The sequence below is a fragment of the Podarcis tiliguerta genome (genome assembly GCF_965153285.1).
Source record: "Podarcis tiliguerta genome assembly, chromosome: 6".
NCBI lineage: Eukaryota > Metazoa > Chordata > Lepidosauria > Squamata > Lacertidae > Podarcis > Podarcis tiliguerta.
Window position 1 is genome coordinate 58,250,744 of NC_139539.1, and position 13,569 is coordinate 58,264,312.

The following is a 13,569-nucleotide window of genomic DNA, read 5'->3' on the forward strand; positions in this document are numbered from 1 at the left end:
AAAAAATAATAATACATCTTATTCCTTTTAAGTCCACTTGGTCTAGCAAGTTAAATTCCGAATCAAAGGCTAGTTCTTGCTCTGTGACCTTTGTGTAAAACAGTGTGTACACTTGAGGGATGTCCCAGATTGCTTTTATAGATTATTACCTTCTATCAACTATATTTTATTTGCTTAATTTTGATGTCATGGTATTCTCTCATTGAAGTGCTAACATTGACCGCTCTTCATATGCAACAGTGGAAAAATTGTGAACTTCTGTTGTTGCAATGATTCAGCAGTAGTGTTCACATCTCTTCACCAGCAAAATGTAGAAGCGACAAGGGATATGGTATTGCATTTCCTTCAAGATGAATTCATATGTACAAAAAATACAATTTTAAAATGTTTTTTAAAGCATTGTAAATTCATTTGGGGGGTAGTGGGGAGAAATGTAACTTTTCAGTATTCTTTCCCCACCCTCATATTGCAGATGGAGGAGAGGAGGGGAGAGAGATTTGAGACAGAACACTCATAGTAATACTGCAGTGTAATTTAACCCGCTGTTAATGTTGTCATACTGCAGATGTGAGCAGGGTTACAGCTTACAGTCATATGATCTGAACATTTGAGACTGTGCCTGAGGTGTGTAGTAACTTGCCACAACTGCCTTAAATAAAATATTTAAGAACTGTCACTTAGCAATCCTACAGCCAGCATTTAGCAGTTTGAGAGGTTGCTGGAAGGAGCGTTAGTATTGATCCACTATAGAGGAGGCATGTTGGTGACCAGGAAACTCATTGAAAACAGAGAGCTTGGAAATCCCACTTTAGACTTCGACTTCTGCATTGGAAAAGTTGCATGGCATTGTTGTCCCCATCTCTCAGATACCCACAGCTTACACTGATCTCTTACAGGAACCCAAGTGTTCTTCGAAGGACTTGTAATTTATTTTTTTATTTTTTATTTTTTGCTTTCACCTGAGGCTGTTCTGGTTTTATGGTAATAATAGTAATATTAAGTAGTACATGCAGTGTCCACCTGAGCCAATCATCTTTATATATGTAAAAATTTGTTCAGTAAAGGCTGTCATTGATACATTTAATGCCAAATGTGAAATACAGGAAAATCTTTGGAAAGTGAATTCACAGTCATAACCCATGTTTTCTTTTAAACCTTCTTAGGCCAGCAATTTGAAGAAGGTTCTTCAAGGAATTACAGATTATTATCATGAGGTATAGAAAAAACAGCAGCTGTTAAAGTAATACTTGGTTCACTATAGTCTAAATCTCAATTTGTTTGGTAGTGTTTTTGTTAAATCTTATCACGGGCATTGCTTCATATGTAAAATAGATACAGTACATGCAAAATTGATCTGGGTGGGGTTTTCTGCATTTTTCTAACTTGAACACACCCTGCACTCTGTCACCTGAAAATGGAATCACTTTCTAAAAGTACTTATAACCAGTGGTACTAGTTCAGGGACATGCTAGTTGCTGAAAACTCTTGAGGGCAGGCCACACAATTGTTTTCTCACTTCCTACTCACCCTTAATCATCAAGTAATGACAGACACGGATCATCAGCCAGATTTTTTTCAAGTGTGTGTGTGGGTTTTCCCTCTAGTTTTTTCCTGACTGGACTTGTTCTAATGTACTTGCATACTTTAATAAATTCCAGCAGACCCTGTAAAATGTACTTGGTGCATGCATGATCAAAAAGAAAGTGTCCTTTACCACAAAAAAAGCTAGAGGGTTTTAACTTCTGCCTGCCTTCCAAATAATCTGACAAATTCTGCCTTCATGGACTAATTTCCTCCTCAGGTCATTATGAAATTATAATGACAGATTTCCTCTGCAGTTTTTAGGTCAGCAGATTTCAGAAGATCTCCTTCCTGATTTAAGCCAGATATCTGAACATTCTGATCCAGTAGAGCTGGGCAGGTTACTGCAGCTTATTTTAGGCTGTGCGGTCAACTGTGAAAAGAAACAAGGTAAATGCTTTTCCTGTGAATCAGCCACCTTCTGCTGAGTTTTAAGGATCATACTAGCTTGCATGGAGAAGTTGTGAAACTGAAAGGGCACACAGCCCCTATTCGGTATGATTTGTGAAGTGAAGTGAAACTTAGGTTAGTTGGGATACCACCCTTTTAAACCATCTCATCAGTGCAAGGATTTATGCTTGGGCTATGGAACTTTCCCCCCTCTTACCTGCAGTGCATGCCCAACACCCTCCCATAGCTAAGAAAATATTTTTTTAAAGCTTAAACTCTGCATGTGAGTTCTCAACATGTTTTAAAACTTTTGGTTAACAGAATGGATGCTATTTTAATAAATAATAATTTTAAAAATAAAATCAGATGTGAGACTCAGAATTCCAATGTGCTCTAATTTTTGTTTTCAGTCTTCTGACCAACCCAAAACTGCAATCCAAAATGCTTTTTCTTGGAGTTAAATTCTTGATGAACATCTAAGAAAATGTGTTTAGAACCAAGGGTGTAAATTACCTTGAGAGCTTGTTAATCTGTACCCTCAAATAGAATGACAGAGAATTCTGATGATGGAGTAACTCTGAATGTCATATAACTGAACCCATCCCACAGCCACATGTTTGGTGATGAGTATTTCTGCATTTTAGAGGGAATTAACTACAGCTATAGTTAAAGGAATTGCAGTCTGGCTAAAATGTTAATAATGATACTTTAACCTGCTACAGTATTTTCCATAATGAGTACTACATAAATGTTAATACTTGGTTAGGTTTTGGGGCGGGGTGGAGGGGTAGAGCAAATATGAAAGGGGTAATTTCTGTCTCCAGGTTTTTTAGGATATTTCTTCTTACAGAAAACAAACTTTTGCTAATTTTATCTTGTAGAGCATATACAAGTTATAATGACACTAGAGGAGTCTGTCCAACACGTTGTTATGGCTGCTATTCAAGAGGTAAGAAGTAGTTATAATACACACCAAAAATGAAATAATTCTCTTTTCTTAAAAAAACAAAACCAAAGGGTAGGGGATCTCCAGGACTGCAATAGTAACAAAACAATTGATCCTAGTTATCTCAGAATCTCTTGTTACCCTACTATCTTCTACATAGTTTAAAATAAGTTGTTTGATCAAAGTCTGGTTTCTTTGCAGGCACTATTTTGAGGGATTTGGTGTAAAGAGGGCACACATATGCATAAATGTATCTAGCTTTAGTGAGCATTTCACTTTTTAAACTTTTTAAAGAAGTGCCATGTTATATTTATGTTTTGATATTTTTAGAAAATCTCCAATAACGTGTTATTAAAGGGGGAAATGCAATTCGATCTATGAACTGGACTGATTCAGATTGTTTGTGCCAGTTTGGCACCTCAAAGACAAAGAACATGACAAGATAAATGGAAATTTTTGATGGCTTTTAGCTAACACGTGTTTTGTGGGTCAAAATAAAGTATACCTCATATAATCAATAGCAAAAAGGCCATTTTTATTTGAGAAGATTTAAGAACACAACTGGAACTGCCTCTAATCTAGAAGAGGTTGTGTGTGTTTTTGATGGGCACTGTTAGTTGGGCTCAAGGTTTTAGACAATTAGTTTTAAACTTAGAGAAATATGTTGTACATAACTTCTTCTTTTTTAAACATTGCAGTTGATGAGCAAAGAAATAGTGGGCTTTGTAAGTGAGTTGCCTGGCGATCTGGAGCAACAGGTAATTTTTATATCTAATGTTTCCAGCAGTGTTTAAGCCCTTATTTTATTTTTACCATAAGTTTCCACCTAGTGGATTTATCATTGTGTTCACCTAGTCATTTCTCTCTGTCCTAAGAGCCACACAGTGGTCACTGAATGAAATGATCTTTGAGTTCTGCAGTGGGAATTGCCCAGGACCATGACCGCAAGGTGTGGCTGGTTTTCAGATTTCTCACAGCCTGAAGGCCTGGATGTCTCAGTTCTAGAATAACTAAAAGCACCATAATTTGAGGATAGGTGAAATTCAGGCTAATGCCTTCAAAGGAAGCAGATTTGAACCAAATATCGAAGGGGAGGGGGTCACACTTCCTAAGACTTAGTTTCTATTTACCCAGTGTTCTGTGTTAGTTATTTGGTGCCTGTCTATCATCTTCACAGTAGGGGGGATGCTGGGTATGTATGGTCATTAAATATATGTTGCTAAATCACTGAAAACAAAAACTCTCCAACGTTTTGAAGCTGAAAAGAACATTGGAAGAACTCAATGAAGTACTAGCAGAAAAAGAAGAGCTGAAACAAAGATGCCAAGAACTAGACCTACAGGTAAGCTCATAATTTGTTCCTAAGTCCTTTTCTATAAGCAGATTAATTTTGTAAATTTGATAGTTTTTCAAAATCACATTTCTGCCAGTTTCCTCTTTATAGCATTCACATAGTTGATTCTTCTGTTCTACAGTTTTTTGTGAGTTGTACTGTTCATCGTGCAATGCCTCATCTCTGCTTATAGCGAAGAAGATTGTATATCAGGTTCTTCTTACATTCCTGAGGCCAGAGTTTCATTTTGGAAACTTGGATAATATGTATTATCACCTTATTCCATGTAGCTGTAGTGCTGTTTTCTGGCTGGGGTTTGGGCATCATAAGGTCACCATCTGTGACTTTATGCCAGCAGAAGAATTATTCACTGATGCTTTAAAGTGCTTGTGCAATGGTTCAAAAGGCTGTAGCAGTTTCAGTAGTGCTCTGTAATGGTCTGTTCAGAGATCCATTGTTTTCAGGGAACGGGAAGAGCCATTAGTTTTCTAATAGCATCTGCTAACCAGACATGTCCATCTGTGCTCCTCACTGCCATTGTTGGATGTACCTTATTTACTGTGTAATATTGTCCATTGCGGCAGCCATTTGATTCTGTCTTGCATTATGGTTAGTAGTTTGTGCAATTGAGTTTTTAATTAGGAATTTATAGATCAAATGCACTAAATACCTTTTCTGCCTGAATTCTGACCAGCAAGGCTAGTTGACCCAACATTGCAAAAGGGACACTTCCTGTTATTTAAACTGGCAGAAGGAAGAAATGACAGTGATTGCAATTCTGCCCACACTTAATTGGGAATTGGCACTGTTGAATTTAGTAAAACTTTTTTTGTGTAAACACACATAGGATTGGACTGTAAGTTTCTTCCTTTCTTATATAGGAGAAGTAAAGGAATAGACTGAGTATTTAAAGGGAGGGGCAGTATGCCTATGTAATCCACCTTAAGTTTTTTGGGAAATGTAGATTTTTAATAATAATAATAATAATAATAATAATAATAATAATAATAGTGCTGAATGTCTATCCTGACCCTGATCTTGCTTGTCTCTAGTCTAAAAAATGTAAAATATATTTTGGCTAGCTTGGCACAATTAACGAATGCCTCTGTGATATACTGAATATATGTTTATTTGAAAATCAGGAAAAAAATTGCTTCTTGCTTAAACTAATTGTTAATAAATTCACTTATAAGGTCTCAGTCTCCCATGATACTTTACAAGAATTTATGAAAGGTAGGTTTCTTTTTGTTTCAGGGAAAAGTAACCCAAAGAGCACAATGCATTCTAAGTACCAATGAACTAACATGTGACTTGCTCTGACGTTTGATATTTTAAAATTAACACAATGGCTTTTACTAGAAAAGGCTTAAGAGCTCTGTTCTTTTAATCTGCGGCTCCTTTATGACTGTTAATATACTTACTGTTGTGTTCCCATTTCTTAGCTAGCAGCGTTTTCAGAAATAATTGCAAAATGCATGTTCTTGTATATGATGCTGTCTTATGGCTCCAGGAGTTCATTTTTGCCATAGCCATTCACGGCTGAGTATTAGTACCATGTAGCTTTTATATCTTCAGTTTACCAACCTGGGAATATTTTTCTCTCTAAGACTTCTTCAGGCCATTTTATTTCTACTTATGCTGTACCCTAGAAACCTTATCTGAATGGACTCTGGCCTGATCTAGCATGGCAGTTCCTGTATCCTTATGCAGAGCAAATGGAAATTGCCTGGAAACTGGATCAGACTAGAGTCCTTCTGGTTTTTCATTGAAAAGCAAAGCATGGTGGTGAAGTCTTCCCCTTGTTGATTATCCCAGCATCTAATATGCAGAAGTGCAATGTCTCTTTCCATGCAGATAATGTTTTGCTACTGTGGCTGATAGGACTTGCAGTGTAATCAAAGTTAAGGTATCTCCAGCCAAGATCTGAATTGCTGCAAGTGAAGAGAAAATAACCACATGACAGTTCCGTGTGTAGATTTGCAAAGAGCAACACAAGAATTTGAGCCACACAAGGCAGTAGAATTGCCGCTCATAAGCATATGGAAGCCTGAGTGATTAGGCTTTTTGTCTCATGAAAAGTTTTACTACAACTGTCTGGGGTAAGAGCACAGTGGCAGTAGCTGTCTTATGAACTGAAGATCTACTTTGGAACTCAGCCTAAGCCCAAATCCCTAAAGACACAAATCCACTGAAATAAAATCAATGGGACTTGCTTCTACAAAATTTGATTATGTACATAAAAACAAGCATGCTATAATTTAATACAAGATAACAAAACTTTAGCAAAGGCAACCACTTAAAAATCTTTTTTGCTGCTAAGCTGCACTTTGTCTGTGAAACACATTATTTCACTGGGGTCAGTTACCTGTACATTTTCGTCAGCTGTTTTGATGGATGAACCATAATCCTGAAGTGGGTTCTACCTCTTTAGGTAGCTGCCCTTCAAGAAGAAAAGAGCAGTTTGATGTCTGAAAATGAGATTATGAATGACAGATTGGACCAGCTGGATGGTTCTCTTGATGATACAAATACTGCAGTTGCAAAGAAGTATTTCAATGCACAAATGCAACTAGAGCAACTACAGGAAGAAAATTTCAGGTATGGATTGTTGTCATTTGATAGCCCTATCACTTCCAGTAAACTCTTAAATGGACTCCTTTAATGCACTCTGTGGTGTTGTCATTGAAAACAGTTCAGAAACTACAACTCATACAGAAACTGCAGCCTGATTGTTCTTAGTAGAAGTAAACCAGTCATATCATGTTACTCTAATTTTTGTGTAGCTGCAGTGGCATTGCTTATAAAGTCAGAACAGCCTGGGCCAAGTGTGCTCGTGGAATACCTGCTCTCATATTTACCTGCTCATTCGTGAATATCTCTTGAAGAGGCCTTGTTTAGGGTTCTGCCGCTAAGGGCAGTTCATAGTTTAGGAATCAATGATACCACCTGTTCAGTGGTTCCACCTAAGCTGCGGAATGCAATCTGTAGAAAAGCTAGAGAGACTACTTGGTCGTCGTCTTCTTCTTCTTCTTCTTCTTCTTCTTCTTCTTCTTCTTTTTGCCTTGTGTAAAAATATATACATTTTCCACCAGGCTGTTGGCAAAGGAAATATCCTTCCCCCTACTATTGTGGCCCTATCTACCATAATTATGCTGCTTTTAATTATTGTATTCTGTTGTTTTATCTTATTTATTTTTATTTTATGTCTTAATAGCTTTAGTTTATCCATCATCTTAATCTAATTTATGAGTAGACTAGGAACAGACTAGATGCAAAACCTACATTTTAAAAATGTTGTTATTTAGACAGGACAGCCAATCTATATAAACTTGCCCTTTGTATTCATGTGCATAAGGAATTTTGTAAATGCCCTTTGCATGATAAAGCACTGTTAAATATTCTTGTTCCACCACTGCAATAAATGTGCAGTAAGGTAAAAGAATACACATGACTTGTGTTTAAAGAAGGGACTAATGGGAAATCTTTTCAGTAATCCTATTTTGTTTATGTAAAGGCTTGAAACTGCAAAAGATGATTATCGTGTTCATTGTGAAGAACTTGAGAAACAACTGGTTGAGCTTCAGCATCGAAATGATGAACTGACCTCTCTGGCAGAAGAATCAAGGGCTCTAAAAGATGAGATTGATGTTCTTAGGTATGCTAAAAATCAAATTTCACTCCTGTTGAAGGCTGTGTCAGTGCTACAGTTTGAAAAAGCTTGGGATTTCTTATAAACTGCAGTACTTTATTTTGCATGAATGAGCAAATTTAAAGAGATCAATAGAGAACATTACATTATAATATAGTACATGTTAATTAAGGGTTTGTATTACTGAAGCTGCCAATACTATTCTAAGTGATATTTAATGTCCTAGTCCTGAAAATGAAAAATATCCCAAGAACTAAGAGATGTTATCATGGATTTTTTATTTATATGTCTTCATGCATGTAACTGATAACTTAAGAAAATAGGATACCTTATACGCCATGAAAAGTAATATCTCACAACCACCATATCCTATTTCCCACAACCGTGTGGGAGTCAAAGCAAAGGTAAATTGTTTAGTGTTATACCATAGATTAAACTTTATTAGGATAAATAAATTTACTGATTCCATTTCCATGTTGCACCAAAATATTGGCTACCTGAGTTTCTTATATCCTGATTCAGTAACAGTAAGTGGAGACCCCATGAAGTGTGTGTGAGGGAGAGGGAGACGGAGCGAGCTCTATTGGCATGTTGTACTAAAAAAACATTCTGTATACTTTGTTGAAGGTAACCCTATCCAACCCAGTGGGAACTTGCTTCAGAGTCTACCTGAATAGGATTGAGAATGCTAATCTGAGGGTCCATAGTGACAATTGAAGCAGGGCCGTCTTTATTCTAGATCTGTTAATCCAGAACTCTTTTGTCTCCAGCTCCACCCATCATCAGCTCTAGCATACGCCTGAGAGGATGTAGGAAAAAAATATTGCCTGCTCTTGTATTTGTTGTTGTACAACAGCTGTTTTGTGTAATAACCCGTTTTGAGAATAGAGGCCTAACCTTTCTCTTGAGGCCCATATGCATATTTCGTTTACATTGGCAATCCATCATGAATTCTGCTTGAGGATTTATCGCCATCAAATAGTGTTATGTAATTGAAAAGTCCTAATATCTCAACTGGGAGCTTTCTCTGCCTGAGCCCCATGGCTTGTATAATTCTATGAACAACAAAATTCTAAACAATGAATGTTTGTCACATTAGTTCACATTCTACTCTTGGGCACTAGAAGCAGTTAGAGACAATGGTTTTTTAAAGAACTCAACTTTTGTAGTGCCCATATTTCTGAGAAAGACACACACAGGACGCTTTGCTCCTACAGGACGCTTGCTGACAAGACCAACAAGCTGGAGTCAACCGTTGAGGTTTACCGCAAAAAACTGGAGGACCTGAATGACTTTCGCAGACAGGTGAAATCGCTTCAGGAAACAAATATGATGTATATGCACAATACCGTTAGCCTAGAGGAAGAGCTGAAGAAAGCCAACGCAGCCCGTGCACAGCTAGAAACATACAAAAGGCAGGTAAGAGATAAGCTTTGCTTACATCCTCTTTGTACTTCTGTTTTTCCTTATTATTTCAGCTCTTAAAAAGTTGTGGTGTTTGGATCAGAATTTATTCAAATGTAAATTTAAGCCCCGCCACCATGCCAACCCCAAATTTGCAGCAGCTTTCATTCCTGCCACACATTTATATGGTATGTTATTTCCCCCAATGGAACACTTGCCAGTGCACAGTGGCTCCAATATTTACCCTCGTATCTTTAAAGAGGCAGCACAGGGGCAGCAGTTTGCATGTATTAAATCCAAATATATTGTTGTGAGGCCTTTTTCTGTTTTCCTTTTGAATCCTAGAAGTGTACTCCACTGCAGAGGTGGACTCTGTGTTTATGGAAGAGCACACAGAGAGCTGCCCCGTCACGAAAATGAATGACGCAACCCCTATAAGTGTGCTGAGTGTGCCCACTAAAGTTTGCATGCCTACAGCCAGCAGCTGGATCAGGGTACTTAGCTCCAAAGAAATTAAAAGGATATTTCTTTGTAGAATATTCCACTAAAGAATTCAAATGACACCAGCTGAATCTGGTGACTTGGAAGTTGAAGATACAGTGTGGTATTTGTCTGCTTGCTAAAGAGATAGTGGTCAGGGGTACATCTGAAATATTTTAAATGAACAGCTAAATGTTGGACCCAAAGTCATTATTAGATTAAAACAGGATGTTTGTAATGTTGCTGAAAGGGAGAACCTGGTTATTAGAACTCATGAAGGCATTTGTGTTAAATGACACTTAAATTCTGATGGTGGTATTCTTTCTTCCCCACTCCCACCCTTAGAACAATTTTTAAATAAACCAATTTAGAAGCCCTTTAAGACAACATGTGTTTGCCTTTTCAAACAAGGTCCAAGAACTTCATAACAAACTTTCTGAAGAATCCAAAAGAGCTGATACACTAGCATTTGAACAGAAGCGACTGGAAGAGAAGCATGAAGCGTTAATTAAAGAGAAAGAGGTACAGCTTCTAAAAGTGTAATAGAAATGTATTAGTATGTTTTTCTCCAAATACCTGGGATGCAAGATAGGTAGGATGTCATATTGATGGGGACCATTTTCTCTTCTTGCCAAGTAATGTAACCCTCTGAATCTCAAGGGATTTAACTGCAGAGATTGAGAGGCAGAAGGTAGCAATGCTGTAATTAAAATAGTTATTAAATAGTATAAAAATGAGATTTGCTAAACACAGCAAATATACTGCTTGAAGCCAGGGCTGACAGGATCTGCCAGTTTCAAATCGCTCAGTTTCTCATTTTTCCAGTCTTCAGTTCTCCATATTTCTACAGCAATTTGCAATTATAAAAAAAGCTCATGAAAATTCATTAGCATTATAGTGTGCATTTCTCCTAACACATTTTTGTATGCAGTTTTGACTAGTGTCAAAACTTTTTTTTTTTGCAAGCAATTTATCCTAATATAATGTATTGTATGTTATTTTCACTAGCATATTCACTTTTATGTACATGTGCTGTCAAAAACATTTTGGTTGGAGAGCTACATTGCAAAGTTTTGAAGGGTGGCTGTGCTTCAGTTCTCATATTGTTTCTGAATTTGCAAATTTGATAGATTCGCCTTTAAGCGTGAACTAAACTTAATTTTGCTCCCGTTCCTAGTTGAAGCAGATTGTATGTTGGTTTATGAGCTCTTAAACATTGAATAGTTGTTTAAACAGTGGTTTAACCAGAAAAAGCCAAGGTTTATATTTAGGTCAATTTAGTTAAAGTGTTTGTAAATGTTTCTGCCAGCCTTCTACCAGCTATAGGCCCCAACTTATTTGAGGTGAGACAAAATGGAATGAAACGTCTGTAAGATTTCAGGTTTTCAGGTCTCCTTATCCATTACAGTCCCTCAAACCCCTGAATGTTGTGAGTTTCTCTAGAGTGGTACTCATTATAGTGCAGGGAAGCTTCAGTAGAAAGAAGCTAACAAAAAAATAAAAAGAAACTAGCCTGGCATCAATTGTCCATGTTCGGCAACTTCTTGTCTGGAGTTCTGTAATGCACTATCTATGGTGCTGCCCTTGAAGACAGTAGGCTGCTGCTGGTGTAGAATGCTGCAGCCATGCTGATAAGTGGAGGAGCTAAGTGAAGCTATGTATCACCAGTCCTGAAAACACTGCACTGGCTCCCAGCGAGCTGCCAGGTCTGATTCAAGGTACTAATACTAGCATAGGTAAAGGGACCCCTGACCATTAGGTCCAGTCGTGGCCGACTCTGGGGTTGCGGCGCTCATCTCGCTTTATTGGCCGAGGGAGCCCGGCGTACAGCTTCCAGGTCATGTGGCCAGCATGACAATACTAGCATATAAAGCCCAAAATTACTTGGGACCCAAAGTACTTAAAAATGTAAACCATCTTGTACTCTACGATCACCAGGGGAGACCTTGGTGGTGGTGCCAGTACTGGGAGCTGCCCAATTCGCAGTGACTCATTACAGGATTTTTTCCGTGGCAGTTCATTCATGCAAGCTGTGGGGAATGCAGACGTGTCATGTCTGATGCCAGTACACCTTGTGGCATGCTCACAGGGCCACCATGGAACTTGGGGCGGGGGCAGCCATTTCGGAATTTTGCAGGAGCCTCACTTGACACCCCGGGAGGAAAACAGATAGAACATAGACAGAGAAAAAAATGCATTTCACATTTACCACTCTTAAACTTTGTTTTATTTTCAGAGATTGATAGTTCAGCGTGATGCACTGAAAGAGACAAATGAAGAGCTCAGGTGTTCACAGATGCAGCAGGATCACCTGAACCAAACAGGTATATGTGTTTCCTTCCTGTGGAATCATGTTATTCTTTAAGCTATAGATAGCTTTATTACTTTACTGTTATCTTTTCAGATGCATCTGCTGTGAAAAGTTACGAAAATCTTGCTGCTGAAATTCTGCCTGTGGAATATAGGTAAGAAAGGAGCCTAGAATGTTTGCAGAATGAGAGCTGGAATGCAGTCGTGTGACTGAATAATTGAAAAGACATACTCCCATAAATGGAAAAAGTGAATGTTTTAAACTTGCATATCTCATAATGCATTCGCTGTATAAACTTGTCCTGTAATGAAATATAGAAAGTTCCACTGGATTCTTATGGACAACTTCATACATTTTTTTGCAGTGTGAAACTTTACTTCTAGGGCCCAAATCCAGAAGGCAATATCATTTTAAATTTCCTTCCTGGAGAAAAAGATATCCAGCCCCACTTCCCAGCTGCTTCTTTGATTTCACCCCTTCCAACTTAATATTAGTGTTCAAACTTTTCTTTTCTTTTAATTAGGAGCTGCTTTAAAGCAGGAAGCGAGTGTTAAAAAGCTCTACAGTACTTGAACCATTCTATCACTACCACTTAGTGCAATTTGGTGCATGCTTACTCAGAAGTAAGGCCATTGAATTCAGTGAGACTTATTCCTAGGTAAAAGTACAGTCGTACCTTGTGTTGCATCCACTTCAAGTTGCGTCTTTTCGCGTTATGTCCCATGGCAACCCGGAAGTACCGGAACATGTTACTTCTGGGTTTCGCTGCTTGCACATATGCAGAAGTGCTAAATCGCGAGCTGTGGGCATTTCATGTTATGGACGGGCCTCCAGGACAGATCCCATCCGTAACATGAGGTACCACTGTATAGTATTAACAGCCTTGAATTTCTGAGTCAAGGCTTTTTTACTGGAGTGAAATTGGAATAATATCATATGACCTGTTCTACAACCATACTTGATATTTGTACATTGTAATGTAGAATGCCTCGTAATATATATTTGTGGGGGAAATGCCACTGATAAAAGCTAAACTTATTGTAAAACACCTTTGTTTATAATTTTGTGTTTGAACCTCAGAGAAATGTTCATCCGGCTGCAGCATGAAAACAAGATGCTCCACTTGCAACAAGAGGGATCAGAAAATGAACAAATTGTGGAGCTCCAAGAGAAGCTAGAACAAAAGCATCGAACAATAAATGAATTAGAGACGGAAAACAGGTATCCTCCCCACCACCACCACTTAAAAGGGCAGGATTTGACTAATGAACCCCGTCTGCTGGAGCCCTGCACCCAGGACTTTCCCTTGCATGACTGGTCTTTCCCCTCTCTGCTCCCCGCTGAAATAAGCCTCCTGAAATTGGCTCAGGCTATGGGGGTTTGGGAGAACTCCCCAAACTGGCATGTGGGAACAGGGGGGTCATTCCGCCTAGCAAGCTGCAGTGCTTGCACAGGCAGAACATTCTTCTAGCATG

The 13,569-nt window shown here is 38.2% G+C and overlaps 1 protein-coding gene across 4 annotated transcripts in view; it reads left to right on the forward strand.

Annotated features, from left to right (window-relative positions):
- The window catches only part of HOOK1 (hook microtubule tethering protein 1), a 31,030-nt gene that overhangs the window by 7,692 nt on the left and 9,769 nt on the right, over positions 1-13,569 (forward strand). For all 4 annotated transcript variants that reach the window (XR_014513008.1, XR_014513009.1, XM_083448055.1 and 1 more), the window contains exons 4-15: positions 1,164-1,214; positions 1,839-1,971; positions 2,853-2,920; positions 3,616-3,675; positions 4,176-4,259; positions 6,682-6,848; positions 7,765-7,905; positions 9,117-9,318; positions 10,195-10,305; positions 12,020-12,107; positions 12,188-12,248; positions 13,175-13,315. Coding sequence is in view for 2 of the 4 variants with exons in the window: in XM_083448055.1 (XP_083304181.1) it covers positions 1,164-1,214; positions 1,839-1,971; positions 2,853-2,920; positions 3,616-3,675; positions 4,176-4,259; positions 6,682-6,848; positions 7,765-7,905; positions 9,117-9,318; positions 10,195-10,305; positions 12,020-12,107; positions 12,188-12,248; positions 13,175-13,315 (1,307 nt within the window). In the remaining 2 variants the exon portion in view is untranslated. The remainder of the gene's footprint in view (positions 1-1,163; positions 1,215-1,838; positions 1,972-2,852; positions 2,921-3,615; positions 3,676-4,175; positions 4,260-6,681; positions 6,849-7,764; positions 7,906-9,116; positions 9,319-10,194; positions 10,306-12,019; positions 12,108-12,187; positions 12,249-13,174; positions 13,316-13,569) is intronic.